This window comes from Desmodus rotundus, chromosome 11 (genome assembly GCF_022682495.2).
Source record: "Desmodus rotundus isolate HL8 chromosome 11, HLdesRot8A.1, whole genome shotgun sequence".
NCBI classification, from domain to species: domain Eukaryota; kingdom Metazoa; phylum Chordata; class Mammalia; order Chiroptera; family Phyllostomidae; genus Desmodus; species Desmodus rotundus.
This window is the reverse complement of record NC_071397.1, coordinates 21,622,000-21,646,515: the sequence shown is the minus strand read 5'-3', so window position 1 is coordinate 21,646,515 and position 24,516 is coordinate 21,622,000. Positions and strand designations below refer to the sequence as shown.

The 24,516-nt window shown below is 43.1% G+C and overlaps 2 protein-coding genes across 11 annotated transcripts in view; one reads left to right on the top strand and one right to left on the bottom strand.

The window, feature by feature from the left end:
• The window catches only part of BEND6 (BEN domain containing 6), a 54,824-nt gene extending 32,157 nt beyond the window's left edge, over positions 1 to 22,667 (bottom strand). For all 3 annotated transcript variants that reach the window (XM_024576635.4, XM_024576634.4, XM_045184882.2), the window contains exon 1: positions 22,371 to 22,667. The gene's annotated coding sequence lies outside the window, so the exon portion shown is untranslated. The remainder of the gene's footprint in view (positions 1 to 22,370) is intronic.
• A 237-nt stretch (positions 22,668 to 22,904) lies between these two features.
• DST (dystonin) overlaps positions 22,905 to 24,516 on the top strand; it is a 422,554-nt gene continuing 420,942 nt past the window's right edge. For 3 of the 8 annotated variants that reach the window (XM_053913670.2, XM_053913655.2, XM_053913654.2), the window contains exons 1-2: positions 22,906 to 23,404; positions 23,966 to 24,000. In XM_053913670.2, the coding sequence (XP_053769645.1) occupies positions 23,224 to 23,404; positions 23,966 to 24,000 (216 nt within the window). In that variant the 5' untranslated portion in view covers positions 22,906 to 23,223. Of the gene's footprint in view, positions 23,405 to 23,965; positions 24,001 to 24,516 lie in introns of all 8 variants that reach the window. The other 5 variants (XM_053913657.2, XM_053913656.2, XM_053913659.2 and 2 more) reach the window with 3 other exon arrangements.

The following is a 24,516-nucleotide window of genomic DNA, read 5'->3' as shown; positions in this document are numbered from 1 at the left end:
CATCGGGTAAAGTCTTGTCATGACATTGCAGCAATTCAGTCCCATCTCCAGGCGCCACTTCTAATTCTAGCTCTGTCGCCGTTCCACCACCCCTGCAGTTACTTCTGCCACTGACGTCTCGAACCCCTCAAAGTCACATCGCTATTTTGACATCTTTCCATGAACCGTGAATGTTCTTAATGGCATCTAGAATGGTAAATCCTTCCCAGGAGGTTTTCAATTTAATTTGCCCAGATCCATCAGAGGAATCACTATCTAGCCTTATGGAATGTATTGTTTTAAATAATAAGACTTGATGGGAGACCGGGCAAACAGAGGTGAAGTGACTGGGAAGTACAGATTGGTAGTTACAAAACAGTCATAGGGATGCAAAGTACAGCATAGGGAAAATAGTCAAAGATACTGTAATAAGTATATATGGGGTCAGGTGTACTGGAAATATGAGGGCGGACACTTTGTAAAGTATAGGATTGTCTAACCACTAGGCTGTACACCTGGAACTAATCCAAAATAATGTTGAATATAAACTGTAATTGAAAAAAAAGCCTTGAAAGTCGAAATTACTCTTTTCCCCCCTAATTTCATTGGTATTCAAGTACAGTTCTCTGCCTTTTCCCCCCACCCCAGCCTAGCCCCTAGCCCTCCCCACCTCCCTCCTGTTTCTACCACCCCTCCCCACCCCCCACCATTGTCCACGTGTCCTTCACAACTGCTCCTACAAACCCTTCACCTTTTTCCCTTGAAATTCCCTCCCCTCTCCCCTCTGGTCACTCTCGGCCTTTTCTCAATTTCAGTGTCTTTGGTTATATTTTGCTTGCTTGTTTGTTTTGTTGATTAGGTTCCTGTTAAGCCTTGAAAGTCGAAATTACTCTTGATGCATGGGCTGCAGAATGGATGTTGTGTGAGCAGGCATGAACACAACATTGGTCTCACTGTACCTCTCCAACGGAGCTCTCGGGTGGCCAGGTGTGTTGTCAAGGAGCAGTGATATTTTGGAGGGAATCTTTTTTTTTTTTCCTGAGCAGTAACTAGGTCTCAACAGTGGGCTCAAAATATTCAGTAAACCAAGATACAAACAGATGTGTCGTCATCAGGCTTTGTTGTTCCACTGATAGAGCACCAGCAGGGTAGATTTAGCATCATTCCTAAGTGCCCCAAGGAGCTTTAGAACAGTAAATGAGCCTGGGCTTCAAGGCCAAGTCAACAGCTGAATTAGCCCTTAATGAGAGTTAGCCTGTCCTTTAAACTTTTGAAGCCAGGCACTGACTTCTTTGTAGCTATGAGAATCCTAGATGGTATCTTTTTCCAATATGAGGCTGTTTTATCTACACTGATAATATGTTTCACGTAGCCGCCTTCTTTAATTATCTTAGCTAGGTCATCTGCATAACTTGCTGCAGCCTCTACGTCAGCACTTGCTGCTTCATCTTGCTTCTTCTTTTTTTTTTTGTAATCTCAATTTACTTACTTACTTATTTTATTTATCTATCCAACTATACATTTATTTCCATTGTTACTTGCACTTTTATGTTACGGAGACGGCTTCGTTCATAAACCTCAGGAACCAACCTCTGTTAACTTCAAGCTTTTCTTCTGCAGCTTCCGCACCCCTCTCAGTTTTCAAAGGATTGAAGACAGTTAGGGATTTGTTCTGAATTAGGCTTTGGCTTAAGGCCATGTTGTGGCTGGTTTGGATCTTCTATGCACTTATTAAAACTTTCTCTGTATCAGCAATAAAGTTGTTTAACTTTCTTATGATTTGTGTGTTCACTTGAGTAGCACTTTTAATTTCCTTCAAAAACTTCCCCTTTGCATTTACAACTTGGCTAATTGTTTGGTGCAAGAGGCCTACCTTTCAGCGCATCTTGGCTTTTGACATGTCTTCCTCACGAAGCTTAAACATTTCTAACTTTTTGTTTAAAGTGAGAAGTGTGTGACTCTTCCTGCAATGGCCTCTTTACGTGAACACTTAGAGGCCATTGTAGGGTTATTAACTGGCCTAATTTCAATACTGTTGTGTCTCAGAGAACAGGCCCAAAGAGAGGAAAAGAAATAGGGAAACTGCTGGTTAGTGGAGCAGTAAGAACACATGCAACTTTTATAAATTAAGTCCACAGTCTTATATAGGCGCGCTTCGTGGTGGCCCCAAACAATTATGATAACAGCATCAAAGATCACTGACCACAAATCACCACAATAAATGTAGTAATAATGAGAATTTGTAATATTGCTTGCAAGAATTACCAAAAAAATGACATAGAGACAGGAAACGAGCAAATGCTGATGGAAAAATGGTGTGGACAGACTTGGTTGATGCAGGGTTGCCACAAACATTCAATTTGTAAAAAACACCATGTCTGTGAAGCACAATAAAATGAAGTGCGATAAGACAAGGCATGCCTATATTTTGAAATATGGAAATTTCCTTTGCACGTGTATCGCAGTCTGAAAGTTAATGGTGGTACTGTAATTTGAACTTGAAAAACATATGCAGTGTAAATCTGAATCAGGGTGAACATCCCACTTCTTAACTACTGACAGCAAGGGAAGTGTATAAAGCAGTTTAACATTCTTCGTAAGTCTCATATTAGTTGTTATCGGGATGACTTTACCTCAGTGTGAGTTTTGCAATAAGTACTTGTTTTGTCTGCAGCAAAAGCTAAAATTTCCAAAGCCATTCAGTGTTTCATAACAAAGTAATCCATACTTCACTCAGCTTGAAAGTACTCAATCCAGTTTTCTCTTTCTTTTTCTTGTTTTGGCATGATTGCCAAGCACTGGTAATGAAAAATAATGTGGTATGCCGTAGTATGACGGTATGCAGGACACTAACACACTGTCAAGTTATTACTCCTGCGTCGCTGTGATCTGTGGACTCAGAGCAGCAGCTCCAAGTGTTGGGACTGCCCCGTGCGGTCTCTGCCCCCAGAGCACGCAACAGCCTTGGGCAATATGGACACATGGAAGTGTGGATGGGTTCCAATAAAATTTTATTTACGAATACTGAAACTTGAGTCTTACGTAGTTTTTACGTATTGTGATATGTTATTCTTATAATAATTTTTTCAACTATTTAAAACTGAAAAACATTATAATCTTACAGGCTATCTACCAAAACAGGTGGCAGGTAGATGAGCAGTAGTTTGCTGAACCCTGATTTGGGAGGTCAGTTATTCTTATATGTCTTATGTTAATAGGACTTTAAAAAATTTATAGTTTTTAAAAATTTTAAAAATTATATTTTATTGATTATGCTATTACAGTTGTCCCAATTTTTCCTCTTTTGCCCTCCTCCACCCAGCACCCCCACTCCCTCAGGCCATTGTTCATGTCCATGGGTCATTCATATAAGTTCTTTGGCTACTTCATTTCCTATACTGTGCTTTACATCCCCGTGACTATTCTGTAACTACCTATTAGTACTTCTTAATCCCTTCACCTCTTCACTCATTCCCCTCTACCTCACTCTCATCTGGCAACCATCAAAATGATCTCTGTATCCATGACTCTGTCTCTGTTCTTTTTGCTTAGTTTGTTTTCTTAGATTCAATTGTTGATAGATATGCATTTATTGCCATTTTATTGTTCATAGTTTTGATCTTCTTCTTTTCCTTAAATAAGTCCCTTTAACATTTTCATTTAATAATGGTTTGGTGATGATGAACTCCTTTAACTTTTTCTTGTCTGGAAAGCTCTCTATCTGCCCTTTGATTCTAAATGATAGCTTTGCTGGGTAGAGCAATCTTGGCTGTGGGTCCCTGTGTTTCATGACATTGAATATTTCTTGCCAATTCCTTCTAGCCTGCAAAGTTTGAGAAATCAGCTGACAGTCTTATGGGAACTCCCCTGTAGGTAACTGACTCTCTTTCTCTTGCCGCATTTAAGAATGTCTCTTTATCTTTAACCTTTAGCATTTTAAGGCTATGTCTTGGTGTGGGCCTCTTTGCATCCAACTTGTTTGGGACTCTGTAGTTTTGGGACTTCATGTCATGACTATTTCCTTCACAAAATTAGGGAAGTTTTCTTTTATTATTTTTCCAAATAGATTCCAATTTCTTGCTCTTTTTCTTCTCCTTTTGGCACATGTGTGATGCGAATGTTGGAACACTGGAAGTTGTCCCAGAGGTTGCTTACACTATCCTTTTTTTTTTTTTTTTTAATTCTTTTTTCTTCTTGTTGTTCTGATTGGTTGTTTTTTGTTTTCTTATGTTCCAAATCATTGATTGATTCTCAGCTTCATCCACTCTACTGTTGTTTTACTGTAAATTGTTCTTTATTTCAATTAGTGTATCCTTCATTTCTGACTGGATCTCTTTTCTGCTGTTGAGGTCTTTACTAAGATCCTTGAGCATCCTTATAACCAGTGTTTTGAACTCTGCATCTGATGGATTGCTCATCTCCATTTTGTTTAGTACTTTTTCTGGAGTTTTGATCTGTCCTTTCATTTGGGCCATGTTTCTTTGTCTCCTCATTTTGGCAGCCACCCTGTGTTTGTTTCTATGTATTAGGTAGAGCTGCTTTGACTCCCTGTCTTGGAAGCATGGCCTAATATAGTTAGTATCCTATTGCATCCAGTGGCACAGACTCCCTTATCAGCCATGCTGGGTACTTGAGGTGTGCCCTTTGTGTAGGCTGAGTACACACTCCTCTTGTAGTTGAGCCTTGATTGCTGTTGGCAGGTCAACGGGAAGGATTTAGCCAGGCCAGTCAGCTGCAAGGACTGGCTATGACCACTGACCACCAACTTCCACCTTCCGTAGAGGACCAGCCATACGGGGGCATGGTGGTGGTGCTCCAACATGGTCTGTTGCTGTTGACTGAGTGTGCGGGCTCTGAAATATCCTGGGTAGTGCAGTCCAAGGTCAGTCACCACCTGTGTTCTTCCCAGGGGCCATTCTGCATGAGCTATAAAGCAGCCTCAGATGGCTGCTTCTTGTGCTGGGCCTGGAGATTCCCAGGCGAAGCCAAGTTGTGAATCTAGGCTGGCTGCTGCTAGTGCCCAGCCTAGGGCTACTTAGCAAGAGGTATGGGGCTGGGACTCACTGAGCCTGGCTGTTGCTTGTTTTAGAGGATTTAAGAAGTTGTGAAGCATGAGTCAAGGCCATCCATTCATATGGAAAAGTCTCTGTTAACAGCTTGGGTGGACCCATAAGTTGGGTGGGCTGGAGTCTCAAGGGATCCCCAGGGCAGGGCAAACAGTGTTAGCCAGGTTGATGGAGTCTCAGATATGGTACTAGCTCTGTCACTCTGTTCTGGGAGGGCTTAGAAAAGGGACAATGGCCTCTGCCCACCTTTCTGTCTGAGAGACAGCTGTCCCTCAGCTCCTGCCTTGATGTCACACACTTCAGTTCCTCCCTGTATGCCCCTGTTCCTTTCATGCTGTTACCCTCGTGCTGGAGCTCAGAGGGAGTGAGTCAGAGTAAGTCTGTGTGTGGGTTTTTTAAGGGGAATTGCTGGGGACTCCGGAAGTTTCTTCCACTGACTCACTCCTTCTGGCTTTTGCAGCCAGAAATTGTGGGGACCTGTCTTCCTGGCACTGGAACCCTGGGATGGGGAGCCTGGTGTGGGGCTGGGACTCTTTACTCCTGAAATATCCCTCCTGAATTTTGTCCACCACACGTGTATGTGGAACCGGACTGTTCCGCATCTCTGCCCCTCTTACTAGTCTGGATGGAAGTGTTTCTTTTAATTCTATAGTTGTCAGACTTCCATTCAACTTAGTGTATGACAGTTCTGAATGATGGTTGTTCTATATCTTAGTTGTAATTTTGATATGATTCTGTGAGGAGGCGAGCCATGGTTACCTATGCCATCATCTTGACCGGAGGTAGAGATCAGTTATATTTAAAAGAAGTTTAAACTGTGTCACTCCTTTCTCTTCTTTTCTCTTCATTTCTTTACCTAGAGAGCAGGCCAGCTGCTTGAACTTCTCACTCCTCTTATTTTGCGGCACATCATTACTACCAAATTAAGAACAGTACTAGAAAGACACAATTGATAGCCTGTAAGATCCTAAAGCAAGTTTTGGTTTTTTGGTAACACTGAAACTTGCCAGATTTAACTGATAGGGACCTATTAAATATTACTTAGTGATGGTGACAGATTTCAGGGTCCTGGTTCTCTGGGACTGAGGACAACACCAGGGTTGGGGAGAGGATGGGGAGTTATTGTTTAATGGGTATAGAGCTTTAGTTTTGCACGATGAAGAGAGTTCTGGAGATGGAGGGTGGTGACGACTGCATAGCAGCATGAATGTACTTTATGCCCCTGAACTGCACACTTAAAAATGGTTAAGATGCTAAATTTTAGGTCATGTGTTTTTGCCACAATAAAAAAATGAGAAAAGATCAGTTTTCAAAAACAGAGTTTTTATAGTATCCCTAATGTACTAATATTCTCTCCTGCTGATGCCATTTAGTTAAAGAGCAAACCCTCAACTTTCTTCACAAACAACCCATTCAAGATCAAACAGAATGGACATATTGGACCTCTTTCAGAAGGACTACTTTTGAGCAGATCCCAGGCCAGTGTTTTGTTATAACATCCATAAACAGATAATTCAGAGTTTATATTACCTGCCAATTAGCAAATTCAAAAGGGATGTTAATAACATGCTTTTTATTAAACACTACTAGTTCCTGATAGTAAAAAATTCACTAGGTAGTAATATGCACCCCCCTCCCCTTTTTTTTGCCAATAGAAAGCATTTCAGTAACTCCCTAGCTAGGTGCAGGGGCGAGTTTAAACATGACCACATCCATGAGTACATCTAATATATGTGGTTGGATGAATAACTTAAGCCAATAGTTTTGACTCTGTTTTTGAGCACAGCTCATAGTAAAAAATACACTTCATATTTTGATTCAAAGCATAGATGTCCACGCACACACAATAAACCTAAAACAAAATTTCCTGACACATACTCACCCTTACTATACATGATGTACTTTCTCAGTTCCTATTGTATCTGCTGTATTTTACTTCGTGTCCAAAAGTGCTGCTCAAAGCACATTAAATTGATTTCCCAACTCACTAATGGGTTATAACCCATTGTTTGAAAATAATGCTCTAAGCAACATCCAAAATTTAAAAACCAATATCTAAGAAGTAAGAGAAAGGGAAGTGAGTAACTAACAAAAGCAAATGAAGTTAATAAAAATATAAATTCTTAATGCATGTGGTTTACTTTAATAAATCAATGAAGCAATTAATGCAGGAATTCAAAAATGCAAACGCCGTCTCTAAAATTCTACAAAACAAAAGTCATCAAACTTTGGGAAACCAAATGAATATAAAAATATAATTCAGTTGTCTCTTCTGCCTTTGCATTTAAATATAAATTCTCTACTATGAATTAAATAAAATTATAAGTCAAGTATAGCACTACAATAAAACTTAAGTGCCCCTTCATAATTTTCGAGAGTTTTGGATTGCTTTCTATACACACCGGTTTTGGAATGTGTAGACGTAAAAGGTCTCCTGCAATACTCAGCTCAGAATATGAACTGGGGACTCTCCTCTAAATGGGTTCCAAAGTGTCAGGAAAGTGTCAATGTCATTCTAAATATTCAGTGGCTATTTAATGTTATCTAGGAAATGGACTACTAGTTTCAGCCCAGCTCTAGCAAGGGGGGACATGGGGAAGGAGTGCATCCCTACTATTATTTTTAATATATATATTTGAGGACGAGAAATCAAGATCGGAATGGCTCTACATGACTGGGTGCCTCCCGCAGTACTGACAGCACCCTGAAACAAGTGCTTGGATGGCTTTCTTTTCAAAGGGTTCTTGACTACTGCACAGAAGTTAGTAGGTTTTACTGATGTCCATTAAGGAGCAATTCAACTCACTCTTTTTATTCCCTTCATTTCCAAATGATGTCAAACACATTTTTAATTTCCAAGTTGTTCCACCAATATCCTGTTTAAAAAGACGATCGATATACTTTAGGATGGTTCAACAAGGCTGCCAAACTATGCATTACTTAGATTGGATGGGAGACTATGCAAGAGCCTAAGAAATGTTAAGTGTCTTTGAGGGACTATAGACCTGAGTCATTTTCAACTTCAAGAAAAAAACATTCTTCTCTGGCCAGAGTTTGTGGATGTAATTTTTCTGGAGCTAATTTAACTAATACCCAGTGATGTCAGGCATTGTCATGTCTGCGACCATTATCTAGGAAAGAAATTCATTTAGTATAGTCCCTGTACTGCCCTATGTGGCATCGTCAGGTCCTTCCAATGCTGACTTCTTTACTTAATGCGAATAAAAATATAGCTAATTTTTACTGAGTGCTTACTAGGTGTAAGGTACTGTTCTAAGCATTTAACCTGTACTGACTTGTTTAATTCTCATAGGAAAAAAATTATTATTCATACTTTACAAATGAGGGACTGGGGTTCCTAGTGGACCCAAGCAACCACTCCTAGATGCTCACCATAAACATGCTAAAGAAAGACTTCAGAGCCATAACTCAGAAATTAATCATCAAGTCAGCTTTGCAGCAGATTCTATCAATTCCAGGACCTAGGTTTTTGCTCTCTCTGCTTGACCAAGTGCCTAACAAGGCTCTCCTTGCCTGAGTTTTTGCCTCATAGTCCCTTTCCCTATAGACAGAGGTCTTGACTTGCTCACCAAGTTCTTCTCAGGACTGCAGTGGTGCTTGGACATGAGTGCTGGAGATGCTCACTTTGCCCCTCCAGATCCCTTCTCTAGTCATCTCTGTTCTGCTCCCTAATCGGGGAGGTCAACCTGTCTGGATTCCTTTGCCCATTTTCCAGCTTGGTTAAGCAGTGGGGTGTCCAGGCAGGAGATCAGAAGGAGGGAGGACAGGGAGTTAGGGGAATGTATCCTCCTGGCTCCCTTTCCCTTTTGGTCTAGGGCTAGTAACACTTCTACCTCGAGATACAGCACTATTCTTCATGGTTTCCCTATACCCAGCTGCAATGGTCTGACTGTATCTTCCCGCACCACACCACCGACTCCAACTGCCTGCCCCGATTCATGCGTTGAAATTCCAACCCTCGGAGAACCAAGATGGCGGCGTAGGTAGACACACTGCGCCTCCTCGCACAACCAGAACTGACACAGAATCGAACAGCAAGGGGGACCAACACCAAGGAAATAGAAAATAAACATTCATCGAGACTGGTAGGAGGGGCGGAGACGGGCACCGGGGTGGAGAGGACTCGCGTGGCTGTGGCGGGACTGAGACTGGCGGAGTGTGGGACAAATGGCGCAGGCAGTCTGAGCACTAGCAGACCCTGCGGCCCCACATTGGCACAGATAAACCGAGAGGGCCGGACTCAGAGTGGCGGAGAACGGGGCAGGCTGAGCAGGGGGTAGCACCCTGCGACCCCACATTCGAACAGAGATAAACCGGGCGAACTGTGGGGAGCGAAGCAGACCGCGAAATCCAGGGCTCCAGCTCGGGGAAATAAAACCTCAAACCTCTGATTGAAAACGCCTGTGGGGGTTGGGGCGGCAGCAGGAGAGACTCCCAGCCTCACAGGAGAGGTTGTTGGAGAGACCCACAGGGGCCTAGAGTGTGCACAGGCCCACTTACTCGGGAACCAGCACCAGAGTGGCCCAGTTTGATTGTGGGTAGCAGAGTGAAAGATTGAAAACCGGAGGAGAGTGAGGCGGGCGCCATTGCTCCCACTTGGCCCCGCCCCCACGTACAGCGTCACAGTGCAGCGACCAGCGTTACCCCGCCCCGGTGAACACCTAAGGCTCCGCCCCTTAAAGTAACAGACACGCCAAGACAGACAAACAAAAAAAAAATGGCCCAAGTGACAGAACACTTCAAAGCTCCTGAAAAAATACAACTAAGCGATGAAGAGATAGCCAACCTATCGGATGCACAGTTCAAAGCACTGGTTATCAATATGCTCACAGACTTGGTTGAATCTATTCGAAAAACAGATGAAAAAATGAAGCCTATGCTAAGAGAAACAAAGGAAAATGTACAGGGAACCAATAGTGATGAGAAGGAAACTGGGACTCAAATCAATGGTATGGACCAGAAGGAAGAAAGGAACATCCAACCAGAAAAGAATGAAGAAACAAGAACTTGGAAAAATGAGAGGCTTAGGAACCTCCCGGACGCCTTGAAACATTCCAACATCCGAATTATAGGGGTGCCAGAAGGAGAAGAGGAAGAACAAAAAATTGAAAACTTAATTGAACAAATAATGAAGGAGAACTTCCCTAATCTGGCAAAGGAAATAGACTTCCGGGAAGTCCAGGAAGCTCAGAGAGTCCCAAAGAAGCTGGACCCAAGGAGGAACACACCAAGGCACATCATCATTACATTACCCAAGATTAAATGCAAGGACCTACATCCAAGATTACTGTATCCAGCAAAGCTATCATTTAGAATGGAAGGGAAGATAAAGTGCTTCTCAGATAAGGTCAAGTTAAAGAAGCTCATCATCACCAAGCCCTTATTATATGAAATGTTAAAGGGAGTTACCTAAGAAAAAGAAGATCAAAAATAGGAACAGTAAAAATGACAGCAAACCCACAGTTATTAATGACCACACATAAAACAAAAACGAGAGCAAACTAGGCAAACAACTAGAACATGAGGGTTGCCAATAGGGGAGTGGGAGGGGGAGAGGGGGGGAAAGGTACAGAGAATAAGTAGCATAGATGATAGGTGGAAAATAGACAGGGGGAGGGTAAAAATAGTGTAGGAAATGTAGAAGCCAAAGAACTTATAAGTATGACCTATGGACATGAACTATAGTGGGGGAATGTGGGAGGGAGGGGGGTGGGCAGGATGGAGTGGAGTGGGGGGGGAAATGGGACAACTGTAATAGCATAATCAATAAATATATTATTAAAAAAAAAAAAAAAGAAAACTAAAAAAAAAAAAAAAAAGAAAAGAAATTCCAACCCTCAACAGTGGTAGTATTTAGGTGATGGGGCCTTTGGGAGGTGCTTAAGTTCATGATGGGAAAAACCTCATGAATGGGATTTGTGCTCTGAGGCTCCAGAGATCCTTCCTCCCTTTTACCATTTGAAGGCAGCGGTCTGTAGCCTGGAAGAGGGTCTTCACTAGACCCTGATCTTGGATTTCCAGCCTCCAGAACTGTGAGTGATAAATTTCTGATATTTACAAGCTACCCCATATCTGGCATTTTGTTATAGTATCCCAAACATACTAAGACACTAGCCACACACGTTAACTTCAGCATCCACTCCAGAGTCTCTCTGTTGCTCCTGACCTGGCAAGATAGCCAGACACTAAATGACCCAGACTCTGTCCTGTCTGTAATTAAAGACAGTGTGACTGGCTTACTTTCTTCATTGAGTGTCCAGGAAAAAGACTTCTATGGTAGAGAAGTGATAGCACAGAAATCAGAGTCTGGGAAAATGGGAAATAATCTTCACATGCTTCCTGATGCCAGCTATCCCATTAATTGTCTATGAAAAGCCTGCAGCCATGGGTGGGACCACCCGAAAATTTGCACAAGAAAGTGTATGCAACAATTAGAGGGACCCTGGACAAGGTTTCCTATGATTCTAGAGCCTCCAAAATCTTTTCTAAGAAACACCAGTTTTTGTGAGTCTTTTCTCCTTGTTCCTACCTGTCCCCCGGCCCCCTGATGTTTACATGGTAAATATTAAAAGATATTCACATCTTTCCCCCATTTATCAGAAACAGAAATATAGAGTTAAGCCTAAAGAACAGTAAGAATCAATTAAAAGTTCTATTTTAGGAAAACTGTAAGCCATGCAAATATCTTCTACTTCACATTTTTTTTTGATTAATGTAGAAAACTCTATTCATATTAAAAGCTGAGAGCAAGATGAGATCATCATGCTTTTTGCTTTAACTAATCATATTCTAAACCATTAATGTTTCAGACCAATTTTAAATATTCACAAAATGTAATAATTTTGATGTAACAATCAATCCCTATGCATAAAAATCAGATTGGTCCAACTTTCAAACATTAATTTATCTTACAATTAAACATGAAAGGACAAGCTAATTTCTCTTTGAAATATTTACCCCATTATACCTTATATTAATATCATATATTAATGAAATAACTCATTGCCATTTACCAATGTCTCTATTCATTTTGTACTTTTATAGTTTCAAAAGAGTAAGTCTAAATATAATTAATGTGCTGAGACTCACACTTCAGATTATTCACTTAATAAATCATCTTAACTGGTTTTCCACCTCACATACTACCAATAATTTTCTCTTCTTGCTCTGATATTCTTTTGTAACCCATTGAAGCAACATTTAAAAAATCAGCTACATTTCCCATTTTTAGCATTTCTCTACCTCCTATGCATAGGTCATTAGAAACATACGTAAGTATAGCCCTGACTGGTGTGCCTAGGCTGGTTGAAGTGCTGTCCTGTACACAGAAGATTCTTGGGTTCAATTCCTGGTCAGGGCGCATGCCTAAGTTATGGGTTCTGTCCTTGGTTGGGCAAGTTGAGAAGCAACTAACAGTGATATTTCTCTATCACATCAATGTTTCTCTCTCCCTCTCTCTCTCCCTTTTCCTTTCTCTAAAATCAATAAGCACGTCCTCAGATGAGGATAAAAAAGAAAAAAATACGTAAGTACATATTTATGAGTGACTGTATTTTTCTATCAATAAACTCACAGAATAATGAAATGGAAGGGAATGTAGGAGTCCATTTTCTCTCTGTTACATGAATTGCCAAGCCTGGATATAGGCAGCTATAGGGCAAGTTAGAACTAAGAAGCTAGTCAAGGGTGGAGAATGCAAATATTAATCAAAGACGGAAGCCCAAAGAGATGGATTGGATCTACTTAATATTGCTGAGACCCAGAAAGTTACATAAAAGCCAGGAAGAGGGACACTAGTTCGATTCCCAGTCAGGGCACATGCCTGGGTTTCAGACCAGGTCCCCAGTTGGGGCAGCATGAGAGGCAACCACACATTGATGTTTCTCTCCTTCTTTCTCCCTCTCTTCCCCTCTCTCTAAAAATAAATAAAATCTAAAAAAAATCAAGGAAGGTTACTTTGGACTCACTGCTTAGAGGCCAACCTCAAGGTTCAGGGTGACAGAGACTGAAAGGAGCAGGGGACTCAACATCAGTGGCATTTTGGGATGATATTGTGAGCCCATATCCTGGAGTAGAGAAGTTGCTCAGTCAGGGAGAAACAGAACTTCAGGCAAGTGTACATTCTGTTCACGAAGAGGGGAAGCTGGCCTTCCACCAAAGGATAGAAAGCTCATTGAAATACTTCTATGTATTTATTTTTTTGGTAGAGGTCAAGTCTTGCTATATAGATAGTTCAAGACAGTCTTTCAGTCTGACTCTCTACCAAATATATTAGGTGATGAATCAGGGTCATATATGTGGTGACAAACACAGGCTCCAGAATCAAAGCATCCAGATCCAGAACCCTAGAACTGTAAGTACTACCTATGTAGCATTTCTCCTTTATTTTCTGTGTAACAGTTCTGTGACTGTTTCCCCCTCTGTGACATGGTGGTAATAACGGTCCCCATTATGAGTTGATATGCACCCAGATCCCCCTCTTTCAAGTTGAGATCAAACATGTAGGGGTTGGGGGTTTATAAACTGCTGTCTGGAGAGAGGTGGCGTCAAGAAGCATAGTGAACTAACCTGGATGTCTATGACGCCGTAATAGACACTCTCACACACCAGAGGAGCCTAATGAGCAAAACAAATGAGCAAAACAGAACCAGAGACATGGAAACAAGGAGCAGACTGACAGTAGCCAGAGGGGAGGAGGGAGGGAGATAAGGGGGGAAAGAAAGGGAAAGGTCTACTCAAGGAACAGGTATAAATGACCCATGGACATGGACAACAGGGGGGATTGACTGTGGGAGCAGGGGTTGGGCAGGGCAGGGGACAGCAACAGGGGAAAATTGGGATAACTGTAATTGAACAACAATAAATAAATACACACACACACACACACACACACATATATATATATATAAATATATATACATATATATATATATATATATATATATATATAAAATTATTAGAGCTCTCCCTTTTATGAAGGATAGCCAGGTAGTCTCCAATAGAGGCTTTTTTCCCAAAGTAGGTATCTGCCTGCCCTCCCAAGCTTGTTTAGCTTTTTGAACGTGCTGGGTCAAATTCACCCAAGTTACAGTGATGGGGACAGAGCAGTGAAATGGTACGAATGGCTCTATAATTTTTTTAATGAAAGCAGTCTTGTTAGACTGAGGTATTAGAGGAGGTGGTCTGAGCAAATTCCTCACAGGCTAAAGGAGAGGACAAGAACTTGTTGCTAGGAGACAGCTGATAACTGCTGGAGTGTGGATCGGCTGGCCCCCATTCACCAGGTAGGGGTAGCCTAAGGACAGTCAGGAGAGAGGAGGAGTAGCTACTCTAACTGGGAAGAATGCCTTTAGAGGAGGGGATGCAGTGCAAGCGAAAACACATGACAGAAACTGCATAGTTTTTGAAGTTCTGGAAAGTCCTTACACTACTTCTGGCTATGTGATCTGGGGAATTTCTTACTTGGGCCCCAGGTCCTCATCTATAAAACAGGGATAAGACTAGTAGCTACCCACGGCTGCTGTGAGGACTAAATGAGACATGTATGGCAAGCATTATGCAGAAGCTTAGCAGAAAGTGGATACTCAATAATGTTAGCTACTACTAAAAACACAACTCGGTTGCCCACACCAGGGTAGCCACTCAGTAGTGAGGAAGCCCAGGGCATGCTGTCTGACACCCTGTGAGTGAGGGGGAGAGGTGAATAATTATTATGCCAACCAATTCCCAGGGTGCTGGTGGTGCCCTTAACCCAGGCACTGAGACCCAGGCTGCAACAGTGCAGCAGATGGCAGGGGGTCAGGTGCACTCAGTACAGTCCTATGGTGTCCCTTCAAGGTGGATTCCTGCATCACTACAAATGGCCACAACATAAACTTGTGCAAATAGTGTTCGCTAGACCCAGAGGGGTCTGAGGCACTTAGGGAACGGCATTGGTTCAAAACCTGTCTCTGGGTAGAATGCATGAATACTGTGTCACTAAACCCTGCACAGCCTGGAGGGTCAGAACGGACCTTGTCAAAAATAAAACCAGGCAGACTGAGAGATCAGGATCCCCTGGAAACTGGACCTGCTCCTTGGAGTGAAAGTCACACGAGGAAATAACCAGTCGCATGATGTGACAGAATATGATCACAGCAATGGGACATTGGGACCTTGTGTCCTGAGAACACATTGGTGGTAGGAGAGTCAAGTTTCACAGGTATTGCAAGTGTGGGGAGCTAGAGAAAATGGGTAGTTGGAGCTGAGCACTTGATATGTGAAATTATCCTGGTTGGATTGAGGACCCCAGTTACCAGGTCTCAGTAGAAGGCTCAATGTTAAAAAGCCTCATAAGCTATGGCTTGGGGCAAGTTGGTTTAGGAAGAGGAGGTGCTACATCACCAGGATGTCTAGGAGTAATTTCCAGGAGTCTGATATTAAGCCCTCCTACCTCTCTGTTAAGTTTTAAGACCATGGAGATCCTTATAGACTCTGAACTCAAGACTACATTTTAGAACTAGTGTTTTGGCTCAGAATGCGCTCATGCATTCAAACTTCTAGATATAAATTGGAATGCTTAACTGGCCTGAAGGCAGGTCGGGAATCAAGCTAGTCCTTCTTCTTGTGACCAAAGTCTGTGGAAATGGTCCTAGATAGTTAACACAGTTTTCCCCAGCAGGGTAAGGACCATCATCCCAATGAAAGTTACCTTAAGTAATTCACTTGTCTCTCTCCCAATCTGGTTAAAGGTACAAGAGGACGAAGTCACAGCACACTGTCTCTAGTTAGTCTTAGGATGGGCAGTATTCCTGTGCATTTGGGAGATATCCCTGAACTTTTACAGGTTAAAAGTCCACAGTTTCCTCTGCTCATCCTTGACTGACAGGGCTCAAGATGCTTCCTTCTCCCAGTCTCAGAGGAGCTGCCTAGGTGATGCTAATGTTGCTGGGCTGAGAGAATGATTTGATACTGCAGAAGCTTTGGAGTCTCTGTGGATTTGTATGGTTCTCATGTATGTCTCTCTCTCTCTCTCTCACTTAAAAATCTTATGAAAACTATGGATCATGTCCCTCCAAAAGAGACCCACGTTTTAGTATAATTTCAGGTCCCTGGAAACCTGTCCATGAATTCCAGGTTAAGAACTCCTACAGCAGAAACAGGAGCAGCAAGAACAGGCTTTAGGTTTTTTTGGCTTTCTTCTTTTGAAATATAAACTTTACTATATTTCAATTTAGTGTTTGCTGTTTGTTTCCTTGATTTACTTCAAAAAATATTTTGGTGCTACTTTTTAAGATGTACTTTTCTTTCTGTCCCTAGATCCACAGGATGTTATTCCATTTGGATAATTTCAATAACCTCTGGAACTATGTGTTATTGAAACATATTTTACTAATCATCAGTTACTTGTTGCAATTCTGTTCTCCTTGGTACTCTTGGAACCTCTGCTCTCTTAGCGACATTATTCTTTCAGCACGTGGAGTCATTAGCATACCAATCTATTAACACCAAATATGTAACACAAAGTCCTACAAAAATTATTGTAAGACATGGATGATATTTAGCTATTAAATACTGCTGTTGTTTTATTAAGACAATGTGGAATTTAATTCATAAATGTTAGTCAAGGTTTAATTCATCTCATATTCTAACATAGTTACTATGGAACTTTAACCCTCCGTCTTACTTTTATTTTCTTTTTTTTTCACGTAAGAATGTAAAAATGCTTGTAACTAATATGGCAATTCTTATCTGGGATCTAGAAGGCAATAATTTCAGCTTTCAAACTTGCTTTGTAAATTGCCCATTCTTAGAAGTGGTAGAAATATTTTACACTATCTGAATAATAATGAACAATGCTCTCCGTGATTTATAACTCTAAGAGCTTTATCATTTGATTTATGAACAGCTCTCAAATTTTCCATTGGCAGCTCATACAACTATGAGTAAATTTTCTGGCCAAATGACTCAGTATTTTGCTGCATGACTAATCCCACACTCAGTGTGGAAACTATATAAATGAAGTCTATTTGCTTGTGGATAATAAATGACTACTTTCCAAAAACTCTCTGCAAAGCATTATGAGGTAGATGAAATCAATTACATTGACATTTTAGACTCTCAAGCTTAGACTTTTCTGAGAAGTCTGTAATGTTCAAACACACACACACACACACACACACACACACAAGAATGCCACAAAGAACCACACAACATTTCCCCCACAGCATTATCATGGATTCCACAACCCACAGGACGAAAATCCTACATTATGCTCTAAACTTTCTGAAATGTTAAAAGAACAATTTAGCATGATTCCATTTGAAATACTTTCTCTCACAATGTCTTCAAATTATTAAAAAAATTTTATTATGGTAAAATGAATATAAAGTACTTTCCCAGGGAATATTTGCTGAAAGTATTTGCAATTACTATAAATAACAATTGTCTTTTCCTTCAAAAACTCAAAATTTAAAAAGATAGTAGTGATCCATCCACATTACAGCTCTCCTGACTCTGGTGGTTGAAAATCACCTCCAAGGTTACATTAAATGAGGTAGGTTCTCCCAAATGATGGGGTTTCTTTACCTTTCAATACAAGAACATGTATGCTGTTGTTGGCATATGTCATGAAAAACCATTTGGAAATAAACAGGCCACACAACACATTTCTTCTGATTCATTTCAATTTCTTTCATGTCACTTAATTCTGAGAGTAAAAAACTTCATCTAGGAACAAGTAGATTACCAGCCCCAAATCAGTATGCTTTATTTCAAATTTATTGCTGGAACCATTTCTATATGAAACTTCAAGGAGGTAATATTTCAATGTAATATCCTTGAGTGATTACCAATTGGGTAACTTACTCACTTCCATATAGGTTTGTAATAAAAACTTACAGGCAATCTGGACCGCGTTCCAAGGTATTCCTTATCTTTCCCTCAAAATGATTCTTCTAGTCTGAGTAGTAGTAGTCAGGGTGAGTGGAGAAGTGACTATGGGCAGGGATCCATCATACTAGTCAGGGTCAGTTTTAACTCTGCAGTCAAGAGTACCCTGAGGGCAGAAAGAACCAGTTCTGGGGACTCAAGGTATGTTAAAACAAATAGCTCAACCACAAATGCCCAGGAGAATGTCCTCTTTTCCTCTCTCTTTACCTCTCCATTTATCTCCCACTGCTGGTTCCATTCCCCCAGAAACTTGTTCAGGCACTCCCCTCTGACAAAAGAGACTTTTATTAGCCTTTATGCAGGCTGTAATTGCATTTCTGCTCATCCTTTTTAGAGTTAAATTTCTCCCAAGATTGTGGACAGCAACTCTCTGTTTCACCTACCTCCCCCTCTTCTACCCATTAATCTGCTTTTAGCCTCTCCCACTACAGTGAATCAGTTCTCTGGAAGGTTTCCAGAGGTCTTCTAGTCACCACTCTGCAGTCCTCACCCCCCTTAACCTCCCATCTGTGCAACTGTTCTAGTTAGCCACTGAACTGGAACACTCCCCATTTGACTTCCACGATTTTGCCTCCTTCTCTCCTTCTCCAGGCCACAAATGGAAGCAGTCTCCAAAATTCTGATTCCAATTCTTTCCGGTATCCCTTCCTTGGTAAGTTAATCCATTTCCATAACTTCAACTATAATTTCTATTGATGACTCCGGTCTGTCTTTAGTTCTGACCTTTCCACCCACATTTCCATGAGCCTGCTGGATAATTTCACACGGTTGTCCTTCTGATACCTCCACCTCAGTGGGTCTAAAACTCAATTTGTCATCTACCCGTTCAAAACTCTTCCTCCACCTCAGCTCATAACTTGTTATCTTTACTTCCTCCCCTTCTCTCAGTTGGTCATTACACAGCTTAGGGTGGAAACTTCTTCTGATCCATAAGTTAGATATTTGTGCCACATTTCCCTACTTCTAGGGAGGCCCTGCAGATACTTCTGACATCTTATTAAAGCCCCTTACTCTTATCTTTGGGAGGTGGAATGACTAGGTGATGAGCGAAATTGGGGAGGGCCTGCCAGCTACTAATGGACAAGGCTGGTGTATAAAAGGTCCCTTCTCACACATGGTGCTGTCTCTTGCTCACTCTTGCAGAATGATCTTGTGGATTGGAGAGTGTCAGGCTCATCTTAGCCTCTGGTCTCATAGGTAGGGTCCTTTCTGCTGGGAAAGACTATATAGTTGACCCTTGAACAACATGGGGGCTAAAGGTGCTGACTTCCTTGTGCAGTTGGAAATCTGTGTGTAACTTTTGAATCCCCCCCAAACTGAAGAACTAGTACCCCACTGTTGACTCTATGAAACTCAATAACATAAACAGTCTATTAACTCATATTTTGTATGCCTTATATATTATATACTGTATTCGTATAGTAAAGAAATGAAAATATTATTATTTTTTACTTATTTATATTTAGACCGAGGGGAAGGGAGGGAGAAAGAGAGGGAGAGACACATCAATGTGTGGTTTCCTCTGGTGAGCCCCCAACTGGGGACCTGGCCCACAACCTAGGCATGTGCCCTGACTGGGAATGGAACCAATGACCCTTTGGTTCATAGGCTGGCACTTGAACGATTGAGCCACACCAGCTCAATTCTTCTCAGGGGAGAATTGAAAATATTATTAAGAAAATCATAAGGAAGATAAGATGTATTTAAAGTATTTATTTATCTTAAAAAAATCCATGTATAAGCGGACCTCACAGTTCAAACCCAAGTTGCTACAGGGTCAACTGTGGTTCTTCAACTATGACTGAGGGGGCAGGGCATGCGGAGTAGGGGAAAAGGAATGAGATGCCCCCTTTTGGTCTTGGGTCTAAGCCACTTTCTTCAGTCTGACTTTACTCTCAAGAAGTTAATAGTTTAATTTCTTTTTGGTTCCTTGTGTGTGTTCTCAGTTTGGTTGAGAATCCAAAGGGAAGAACAGTTGTATAATGGACCACCTTCTGCATACCTGGTACAAAACTCTCAATTATTTTCCCCAACACACTGTCTTCTCTTGGGTGACTGTGCTACCTCACCATCATAAAAAGTCAAGAAGGTATATATACTTTTCCACTTTGATTTTTTTACTTCTTGGGATGTCTCATCCTTGCCCCCAAACTTTAAATTTTTGTGACTTGGATACAATGTCAATTATTCTTTTAAAATGACAACCTAGCAGAAAGAAAGGTATGACTTCTACTAAATTAACTTCCAAAAAGGATTGATTAGCCGACTTAATATTTATTGAATTGCACAATGCATTAGGCATCACAGAAACACACAGAAAGAAGCAATTAACAACATACCATTATTTGGAGAGGGAAATGATAAATTAGCAACAAACAAATCAGAAAATAACAATAGAACCTAAACACTAAACTCTTTCAATGATTTGGTTTGCTTATTATTGGTATCTTTGAGATAACTGATGGAAAGAACAGAAATGAAATCATCTAAAAAGAAATACCTATAACCCTATTGCATGACAGTTAAGCATTTGCCTGCCAAAAGAGATAAATGATGTTCTTGTGTGCACTTGAAACTTATAAATGGCTGCAGCAAGACTCAGGATGATAACAATTGTGCTGAAGTAATAGCTCAGAAAACCGTAATTGCTATTTAGTTGCTTTTTGTTGTTAAAAGTGCAGAGTTTGGGGCAAACTGGTTACCATGCTGTGTTCGTGGTCTTAAGACATGTCTCAAGCATATTTAGGCCATTTTTGCTCACTCACAAATTTTAGTTAATGAAGCATAAAGTAAAATGACCTTCTTAAATTCTTAGTCTACGGCCATACCACCCTGAACGCGCCCCATCTCGTCTATACTCTTAGTTATTCCTCCCAGTGTTTGCAGAAGGTTCATTCAGTTTTGTTGTTGTTTTAAATTACTCCACTAGGCCACTGTGAGTCGATGCGGTAAAGAATCCTTCCTTTCCCACTGTGCCACACATTGCAGGCTCTCAGGATTCTCTTCAATAGTCCCTGCACTACGGACAGGAATGCACTCTCTCACCGCAGTGGGCTGCAGTGTCGGGAAGCTGCTAAGCAAAATGCACGCGATACAGTGCTACCTGTCAGCCCAAGTGCCAGGGACCTATGAAGCCTCTCCTGCCTTGGAGTGCAATCTACACTCTGACATTCAACATTCCCACCTTATATAGCATCTGCAAGCGAGATCCTTCCATCTTCAAGTCATAACTGAATGAGATGTAGCATATCAACAACTTGAATGTTTATTTTGTTTTATAAAGTTGTAAGTAAGAAAATAATCCATTGTTTCCCATACGTATGTATCTGGCATTTAAGAAGTGCATTAGATAATGCATTTTTGAGTTTCCTTTACTGCTTACACATGGTAATATGTTAAAGGGCTTAAGAACATCAATGGTTAAGCTTTTAAGCAGAGATGCACAATTGATTTGGTACAGTAAGAAAACACCATCAATACTGAAATCCTTCAAGCACATAACAAAACTTAAATATTGTCATGGATTCTTGCTTTTCAGAATTTTACAAATTACTTTTTTATGACACAATTTCTTGTTTCTCAAATATTCCAAAGAGTCCACCTCCGTAATGATTAGAATTCACAAGTGCAGTAATGGGCTACCTTGCCATTATTACTGCAGTTTCCTTATACAAGTAAATAAAACAAAACAAAACAAACAAAAAACAGCTCCACATAGCATTGCCTTTGGAGGAGCACAACGCGGTACCGCACCTGGCCGGCGGGTCGAGGCTGCAAGATGCCGCAGACTGCGGCAGCAGCGGCGGCGTCCTGGCCAGGTGGCAAAGGCCGTCCAGAGAACGGCGCACTGCAGCGCACCCGCCATACCTTCCGCGTTGGCATTGAACCAGCGACTACTGAAAAATCTTCCAGCCATCAAAATACTTTTAGCTGGTTATGAAGAAATGAGAAGGGGCAAGAGGGACAGAAGAGGAACATGTGCATTTTGTGTGACAGATCATTATTGCCTCCCATTCTTTAAAAAATTTCTCCTCCAAATATTTACCGGCCAATCCCAATTTCCTTCATTTGCCAGTTCTCTAAATCTGAAATTGCCCCTCCCTTGCAAATGCACTAAAATGAGTCAGATTTTACAGTAAACGCATAGCTATAAGAGATCTAAAGTGCCCCGTCTCGGCTACGGAATTGCACCAAGTTTGGGGTGGCACGGTTCACGTCTGCAGACCGGAGCGTTCTACTGGGGAGCGCTCCCAGTTACATGGGCTTGGAGACGGGTGGGCCTCCCGTTCCTGGAGGACCCCAATTCCCAGGGAAGGCCCTTCCCGGTGTTCACTTTTCAGCGTGCGAGGAACCCCCCCGCAAGCAATAGCTCACCCGGCTGCATCTTCCAAAGCCCCAACCTCAGGGCGGGGCGCGGGGAGGTGGGAGGTTGGGGGTAGCTCAGCGCCTTACGGTTTTCCCCCTGGCTCCTTGGCGCCCCCTGACGCCGGGCTCCCCTGAAACTCGGCCAAGGGAAGCTGGATAGGTGGAAGCCCCAAGCGTCGGGGTGCCTAGAGGCACCCGGCTGGCGTACCCTCGGACGGAGCGGACTGGCAGGCGGCCCCGCAGGAGGGCGCTGGGCGCTCAGGCCCGAGCGTAGCCCGCGGCCGCTGCCACAGCCGCTGCAGCCATGTCCGCGCGCCCGCGCTGCCGCAGCCCGGCTGTGATGTCATCAGGCGAGCCCCCGCCGCGGCGCCCCATTCCCGCCCCCCGCGGGCCACCGAGGCTGCAGCCCTAGCGCCGCGCCCCGCCCCAACCCACGTGCGCCCGTCTTCCGGATGCCGAGGCCGCCCGCGGCCGCGAGAGGATGCTCAGAGCCGGGGTGGCCCCGGCGGCAGTGCAGCTCCTCCCCGCCCGCCGCGTCCCCGGCGGGGCTGCGCCCGGGGGCTGCGCATGGACGGCGGCGGGGGAGCCTGGGGAGGGAGGAGAGAGGCTCCCGGCCGCCAAATCCCTGCCTCGTCGCCGTCTGCTGAGTCATGGCAAGCGCTGTCCGCAGCCCTGGATCACTCGCTTAGTGCTGTTGGCGGGGGGTGCGCAGCCATTGGGCTGGGCGCAGGGCCGCGTGCGCCGGGCATGACGCGCTGATCCGCGCTCGCCCGTGCCCGCCGCTTCTGTGTGCGCCCCGCGCTGGTGCCTGTGCCGCCGCCCTCCATCCCCGCCGCCAAGCTGTCCCCGCCTCGCCAGCACCATGATCGCCGCGGCTTTCCTGGTCTTGCTGAGACCCTACAGCATCCAATGTGCCCTCTTCCTCTTGTTGCTTCTGCTGGGCACTATTGCCACCATCGTCTTCTTCTGCTGCTGGCATCGCAAGCTCCAGAAAGGGAGGCATCCGATGAAATCGGTCTTTTCGGGTCGTTCAAGGAGCCGAGGTGAGACACGCCGCGACGGGTTTCTTCGGGCTAGGAGGAACGTTTAAGCCGATTTGGAGAGTGAAGCTCAGCTCGCTCCCTTTTGCGCTGCGCCCTGTCTCCATCATTGCCCACTCCCCAGGCTTAGTACGCTTGTGGGTTTAACGTCCCTCGCCTTTTCCCCTCACCTCCTTCCTCCAGTCTCCCGGGTTGGGGGATAAACACAGCGATTTTAAGAGGCGCGGACGCAAATTCTTAGTGTCAGTTTGCTAAAGCCCCTAAGGGTAATTGGAGCGGAGCCCGAAGTCTTCCTTCACCTATCCATTGCTGACTTTCTTCCTGGAGAGTTAGGGGCTCTCCAACTCCCCCAGAACTTTTCCTAAAACTTCTCGTGTTGAAATCATCTAGAGACCGATGGCCTAGTAACCTCCCCGCCCTACAGGATGTCCCCACTGAATTCGAGGCGTCTGGAATATGCCTTCCTGATCCCTCACCCCTTACCTAACAGGTAAGGCATCAGTTATTCGGCAGGTAAAGAACAGGGAGTTCAATGAAGTCTCGTTTTTCTCTTTTTCTCCCCAGATGCTGTTATGAGATCTCACCACTTTCGCTCTGAGGTAATTTATTTAGCGCGCACGCTCAAGGTCAGAAGAAGTTCTCTTTCCTGAGTACCAATGTTAATCATACTGTTAAGAAACCAGTAGGGCTTTGCATGGCAAGCATGCTGCCCCCAACCGAACTAGTGCCCGAGGAACAGTTTCAGCAGATTTCTTGTGTAGGGGAGCCGCTGTAAGAGGGGGAAAGACAGCCTCTAAATGCACTGCAGACCTTAGAAAACTTAGCCTGGGGTGGATCTCAGCTTCGTTTAAATCTGTAATTTGCCTGTGGAAGCTTTCTGGGTGTTGTCTGCTGGGGTTGGTCACTCGGAAAATCCAGCAGCAGAGCTTTTTAGAAGTTAGAGCAGAGCAAGTTGATCCACATGCATTTCGTTGTGGACTTTCACGTTTACGTTGTTACTGTTCACTGATACAGCTCTCCGTGTTTTATGGGGGCCATCTGATGATGTTTGCGAAGTGATGGTGGTAGCGATCGAGCTTTATCTGATTGTGTGTGCAAGCCTCTACTCAGAGTGT